Genomic DNA, 7,141 nt, shown 5'->3' on the forward strand with positions numbered 1-7,141 from the left:
GAGGTGTGTGTCTGTAGGCAGCCAAGGCAGGGGCAGAAACAATTATTAGGCAATAAAAATTCATCAATTTTTATTGATGTGACAAGTATATTGATCTTCTTTTAAGGAGTTAGCAAGCCCATGGCTAAAGACGATGTGGTACATTTCGCTACTTGAATTTTCAAAGGGGTTCACTAAGTTCCAGCAAAGGTTCTTCAAGACTCTAACAGTGGGAGGGGATAAAAGTTCAGATTTCAGAGTGAAGGATTTACTTTTAGGCTTGTGATGATCAATATATTCAACCAATCTGCAAAGCAGAGGAAAAAAAAAAAAGGGTGGTGGTGGTGGTGGAAAAGGCCACCAATGAAAATAAGGGACTCTCAATCCTAAAGCTAAGGTCTTGCGGATGGACCATCTGATATAGCATGACTGCAAAAGGAAATGTACAGGGAATTCTTTGGAAATCTTTACTAAATGCTACTGATGGAGAAAACAATTATATCTCTATACACAGAGCTGGACTTTGAGCTGACTTTCCTCATGGAAATATCTTGGGGCTAGGACAGACCTTTGAAAACCTCAGCTCTGGGCTCAGCAGCAACTGGGGAAACACACTGGATGTCTGGAGGTATCAGCAGGGAACCTGGGAAGGCAGAGCTGGATCCCCCATCTCCAAGCAATGGGGCTCCCCAACTTGGAAAGTTTCCAGTGGTATGACCTGAACAGCAGCAGGAATCTTGATAGAGGTCGAACACAGAAACACACGGCCTAGAGGCATCAGCTGCTGCCAGAAGTTGCCATGTCCAGGCACACGGGAGGAGGCAGCACATCACATGGCCCTGCTGAGCATCTCCTTACCACAGGGTGCTATGAGTGCTCAAACCTCACAGTGCTTTCAGGGGCATCCTCAGCACCTCACCTACACCATTGTGCTTCTGTCAGACCCTTTCTCAAACCCACGCTGCCTTACTAAGCTGTCCAAAAAAAACCCAGACTTGTAAAATAAAGTGAGTAGTTTCCAGCCTGTTGAGCATCTTGATGCAGCACCCCAGAGGCAGTCAGGGAGGGCCTGAGGCAAACCAGGGTCATGACCTGGCCATCCTGCAGCAGCAGGCAGCCACACAATGTGGCTGCCACTTTCAGTGGGACTTTTGCACAGTACAAAGTCCTTGAAACAGGTTTATGATCTATATATTGCTATTTCACCCACAGAATTGCAACCCCAGCAAGGAACAAATGATCACAACAGAGCAGAGAGCTGAGCAAACAGCAGTTACACGAACCACTCAGACAGATCGGGCACAACCCTGTATCTGGTCTCTGTTGTCTGCAGGAAGTGACAGGCTCTGCAGACCTGCAGGGCCCAGCCGGTCACCGCCACAGGCTTCAGCCACTTGCGCCACTGAAAGTAGTGCTGGTATCGCTCAGTGTCCCTGCTCAGCTCCCACAGGTACTGTGCCAGGTCACTGGCGCTGGGAAAGTCATCGACATGGATGAAGGAGTCAGGGGGCAAGAAGCGCTCGTAGTTTTCTCGGGGCGGCCCCAGCACAACAGGGACAGTGCCAGAGGACAAAGCGTTCATCCAGAGCTTCTCAGTGATGTAGTCTTCGTGCTGTGAGTTCTCAAAGGCCAAGTAGAAATTGTACTGGGACACAGTGGGAAGAAGCTTGTCCCTGGGCAGGGGCAAGTGATGCTGCCCATAGACATCCACAGCGATGTATTTCTTCAGCTCCTGGTAGTACTTTACCCGGCGGGAGCCTACTTGCCAATTGCTCACTACCCAAGCTACCATCTTGGTCTTGGATGGGATGTTGAAGGGCTGGGGCTGGCTGAGGAGCTGCAGGTCCCCGTAAGGGCTGAAGATGTCTGAATCTCTTCGGTATGACATAGTCAGGTTGAAGAGGTTGTCCATGGCACCTAAGTTTGGAGAGTGACTTGGAGACTCCAAGTTGAACCAGATCCAGCGCTGGGATGGGGTCTGGGGATCTGGGCCAGTCTTTTTGTGTCCCAACATACATCCCTGTGATGCATAATCACAGCATCTGCCTTTTGGGACCAGCTGCGGTTGACCGTGAAGTAACAGTCTGGTGTGCCAAATAACTCTGAGCAGTTTCTGAAATTAAAGTGTTGCCCGAAGGGCCAACTCCACAGCAGGATGGTCAGCCTGTGCTCACTCTTTGGTGGGGTGCTGGTATTTTCAGCAAGAGGCATTTGAGTAGAGAGATGGGAACTGTGATCTTCTGGCTTGGGAGTCCTGAACTGATGAAGAGAAACAAAGAGGCAGGAGCTGAATACGAAGCTGAAGAGGAAAAAGGTGAGGAATTTCTTCCATGAGATCTTCTTCCCTTCCATGAGCTCCATGAATGGATCTGCAAACGCCACAGACAGGGCACTGAGTGATGGGTACACACTGACCCCAGCATGGCCATGGCTCTGGGTGCACTGCGTAGCTGGGGGTGGGGTGGGGGGGTGGGGGAAGAGGAAGGGGGGTACGCAGAGGGGCTTGGGCAATAGCAAGAAGACCTGAGGTACATTTACCTCAGGGAAACCAGCTGATGTGATCTTTTTGGATTTCAGTAAAGCTTTTGACACAGTTTCCCATAGGATCCTACTGGACAAAATGTCCAGCATACAGCTAAACAAAAACATCATGCGATGGGTGAGCAATTGGCTGACAGGTAGGGCTCAAAGTGTTGTGGTAAATGGGGCCTCATCAGTGTGGTGGATGGTCACTACTGGGGTCCCTCAAGGCTCCGTTTTAGGGCCAGTCATCTTCAATGTTTTTATAAATGATTTGGATGGAGGACTAGAAGGTATTTTGAGCAAATTTGCCGATGACACTAAACTTGGAGGAGTTGTAGACTCTGTTGAGGGTGGAAAGGCCTTGCAGAAAGATCTGGACAGATTGGAGAGCTGGGCGATCACCAATCACATGAAGTTTAACAAGATCAAGTGCTGGGTACTGCACCTGGGAAAGGGTAACCCTGGCTATACGTACAGACTGGGCGACGAGACGCTGGAGAGCAGCCCCGTAGAGAGGGATCTGGGGATTGTGATTGACAGCAAGCTGAATATGAGCCAGCAGTGTGCCCTGGCAGCCAGGAGGGCCAACCATACCCTGGGGTGCATCAAGCATGGCATTGCTAGTCGGTCGAGGGAAGTGATTGTCCCCCTCTACTCTGCGCTGTTGCTGCCTTAACCTCGAGTACTGTGTGCAGTTCTGGGCACCCCAGTACAAAAAGGATGTGAAACTGTTGGAGAGTGTCCAGAGGAGGGCTACGGGGTTGTTGAAGGGCCCAGAGGGGAAGAGGAGCAGCTGAGGTCACTCGGCCTGTTCAGCCTGGAAAAAAGGAGGCTGAGGGGAGACCTCATCACGGCCTACAGCTTCCTCACGAGGGGGAGTGGAGGGGCAGGCACCGATCTATTCTCTTTAGTCACCAGTGATAGGACCCGTGGGAATAGCGTCAAGCTGTGGCAGGGGAGGTTTAGGCTAGACATCAGGAAGAGGTTCTTCACTGAGAGGCTTGTTGTGCACTGGAACAGGCTCCCCAGGGAAGCAGCCACTGCACCAAGCCTGTCGGACTTTAAGAAGCGTTTGGACTGTGCTCTCAGTCATATGGTCTGAATTTTGGGGTAGACCTGTGTGGTGCCAGGAGTTGGACTCGATGATCCTTATGGGTCCCTTCCAATTCCGGATATTCTATGATTCTATGATTCTACCTCCAGCATTCTCTTTGCAGACAGGTCACCACTAGAGCACCACACACAGGGTGCCAGCACACCCACACTCCCATGAGGCACAGATGTCTTGCCACCGACCCCAGCCTTTCCTTCACCACCACCCACCACCTTTTCTTGTCAGCCCCTTTCTGCCACCACTCATTTCCCATGAGGAAAGTTCCTCAGGCCCGTGTGACATGATGTGCCCTGCACGGACACCGAGGTGCCCACAGCAGTACCTGGGGCCAGTGCAGGCCCACGGTCCCACTACCCAGCTCTGCTGCAAGCCTCAGCAGCCATTTACTCCAGAAACCCCGCACCCTTTCTCACATGCTCTGCTGTCATTGGCTGGCAGGACCAGGACATGCAGCAGCCTTGAAGGCCTTTCTCCACACACGTACATGCAAGGGTGGGGCAGCGGCGCCATTTTGATTTTGCTGCCATTTTAGAAAAAGGCATCGCCCTTTTAGGACAAGGTGCCACCATTTTTTGCTGCCATTTTGTTAAGCAGCATGCCTCTCTGTGACTGGTTGCTGTCTATTGCTTGGCGCTGGGGATGCAAAATGAATTTAGCTTTCTTAATTAGCAGTCTTTAACATTTTTTTTCTGTTTGGCTTGCCTATAAGCCAAGGACTCAGAATCAACAGACCCACCATCCCTTTTATTACCGCCATCCTGCTACCCCACTGTGCTCAAAAATAATCACGGTCCTTGAGTACTAAAACCATTTGCTTACTGTTGCATTCTCCCCCCAAATGGTTTATCTGTACTAACTAATGGTGTTCTTTGTAACTGTGTTTTTCTTCAGTGTCCTGTGAATAGTAGGGCACAGCCAGCTCTTGTGTGACTACCTCCCATGATGTCTGACAGCCTCTGTCGTAGCACAAACCTTTGCCCTTTAATCACCAGCTTCCTGCTAGCTGCCTTCTGTACCGATAATAGTTCTGGTTTTTCAGCTCTGCAACACCCACATTGCTCTCACTGATTTACTTGCTCTTTCTGCAGTTGCTGTGGTCTCCAAGAGCATGGGGCTGCAGTCTGTGTCCCAAAGTCTGGGTCTTGTTGCTTTTACAGTTCTTAGAGAAGTTTAACAGGACAGACTTGACTGCATGCTTGTTTTTCTACCCCTTATTCGCAGCATTGACCTAAGGACAAAGAAACATATACAGCACCATCCTGCACCCCACAATGGTTTTACAGGTAGCGGTAAAATTTCCAACAACAGGATTTCTGGAAGAAGCTGGCGGGACTGGCACCTTTCACTTCTTATCTTGTATATCAGTTGCACCTATACTACTGCTAGGCTTGATATGAAAGTACAGAAGGAAAAAACACCTCCCTGCAAACAGAGGTGAAAGGAGATGTCTTCAGATCCCCCCTCCTGGATGCGCCCAGTGCCCCTCTCTCTTCCAATATCTATCGAAAAAAGAAAAGAATGTTGCAACTCACCTCTAGGCTTGGTCCCGGTGTGAAAGTGAATTGTGTAGGGGAGTACTGAAGTGAATGACACAACCAGGAAAAGAAAAAAGTAAAGCAAGGACGTGGGGAGGGATCAGTGGCGTGTTCTAGGTGTTCCGCTGCACCTTGAACTGAGTGTGCTATGAGAACTGAGCACCTTGAACTGAGCTGCTACGAGACATACGTCACCCAATAATGAAGACCATTATGGTCCTGAAGCCAGGACAGATTCCTCTGACAAATTAAAGAACAAATAATAATAAAAAAAGCAGCCCTGACATTGCTTGTGGTTAAAGCATAGCTCATGACTGAAAGCACCTCTACACATGCACTAGTTTGCTTCCTTTGCAGTCTCAGGCCCCAGGATTTACATGTGATATGCTTTCTTCTGCATCTTGTGTCACAGAAGGACATCTCTGTTTGGGAAGGATGGGGAAGGCTAGCTAGTAGAGGTCTAGGCACCAGGTCTATGAGTCCCCCTGCCAACCAACAGACTTCATGACACAGCTGCCTCCATTCCCATGCCAGGTCTTATCTTCTAGCCACCTTTCCAGGACCTTGAGCTGAAGCACATCATGAGACTGATAACTTCAGGGATCACTTTGAGCTTCAGAGAAGAGCACCTGAGCAAGACTGGCTAGGGGATCCCTCCTGTGTTCAGCAGCACAGACCTTGCTTTGGAGTGTCTCCAGCCCAGGTGAATATGCATTGTACATCACGGTCTGTGGACATGGAGAGGCTGTTTGTTCGCTATGGCCAGAGTGAATTGATCTAGCATCGAGCTTCGCTGCACTTGGCTGGAACAAAAAAAGCCATTATGTGTTATTATCAGGCTTAAATATAGTCAACAGTAAATATGGTTAGTTGGTGGAGGATGAAATTCACAGAAAGTTTTAATGAAAGTTTGGAGTGTTTTGGGTGGGCAAGGGGATTGCAAGTGGGCAGTAGGGGTGTGTGGAAGATTTTACAGTTCTATCAGTAGTTGTGTGTTTCCTGGGACCGAGCTGGAAGTCCCCTGAAGTGTGTCCAGGTGCCTCCTGCAGACCTGGGTGCACTCCAGCACAGATAAGAGCAAAAAATATGCCATGGAATGAGGATGGGGGACATAACTCATGGTTTGCTCACCCTGAGGTTTTACAGCTCCTCATCTAGGCCCAAGAAGGCACCAGCCATTCAACTTCTCTGCCTAGAACTCCACACATGAGGAACTGTGACTTCTTGCCCTTTCCCTATGACAAAGGCTACACCTATGCTAGTAAATCATACAGCATGAGGGCACAGGCTCTGGGTTAAATTCATCCAGAGGCTAAAATTTGGAATGGCCCATGGTTCAAGTCTGGCCTGATCCAGCTAGCACTATGCCAGACACGACTCAGATGCTGTTTGGGAATTACAATAGCAAGCAACCATTCCCTAAAGGTAGTTTGCATGTGGATACTCCTTGATGGCAAAAGGATTTCTTTAGTATGAGCCCAGCCCAGCCATACTGGTTAGCCTCAGGAGACTAGACTTGTCCTACGAGGGTAGATGCAGTCATGATGTTCAGGCACTACTCAGCTTTCTTCCTGAGGCTATATGAGTTCTGCAGCCGGCAGCACAAATGCAGACCCCTGCATACACAGATGTCCCCAGATGCAGTTTTATTCAGGGCTGTGGAGGAGAAAGATTTGAATTTTCACACACTGTAGGATGCTCTGCGTCAAAGGATCCTGTAGCATCAGACGAGAAGCTTCAGGCAGATAGAAAATTCAAGACTTTTGTACCCCTGAAAAACAGGGCCACAAGGAACTTGAATTAGCAGGAGTAGTCAATGTAAATTAAACAACTGAAAACATGTGGGGAAGCTGTGGAAAACAAGTCATGAAGCTGTGAATGGAGAATTGTTCTGAGTGGCACACATGTAGTGCTGTGACAGGTCACTTACTAGAGAAGGTGATGTGAGGCTATAACACAGATGGAACAAAGGTAACAGAATTGGCATGAC

General features: G+C 49.2%; 1 protein-coding gene across 1 annotated transcript; it reads right to left on the bottom strand.

The window, feature by feature from the left end:
- Window positions 1-246: 246 nt before the first annotated feature.
- On the bottom strand, window positions 247-5,447 carry LOC308182216 (4-galactosyl-N-acetylglucosaminide 3-alpha-L-fucosyltransferase FUT6-like). Its single transcript, XM_080566460.1, is given in 3 exon segments — window positions 247-1,956; window positions 1,959-2,348; window positions 5,149-5,447. Coding segments are annotated over 2 exon segments (1,086 nt in total). The 5' UTR covers window positions 2,341-2,348; window positions 5,149-5,447; the 3' UTR covers window positions 247-1,252.
- Between the last annotated feature and the right edge of the window lie 1,694 nt (window positions 5,448-7,141).

Source organism: Anser brachyrhynchus, assembly GCF_964034855.1.
Source record: "Anser brachyrhynchus genome assembly, chromosome: 23".
NCBI lineage: Eukaryota > Metazoa > Chordata > Aves > Anseriformes > Anatidae > Anser > Anser brachyrhynchus.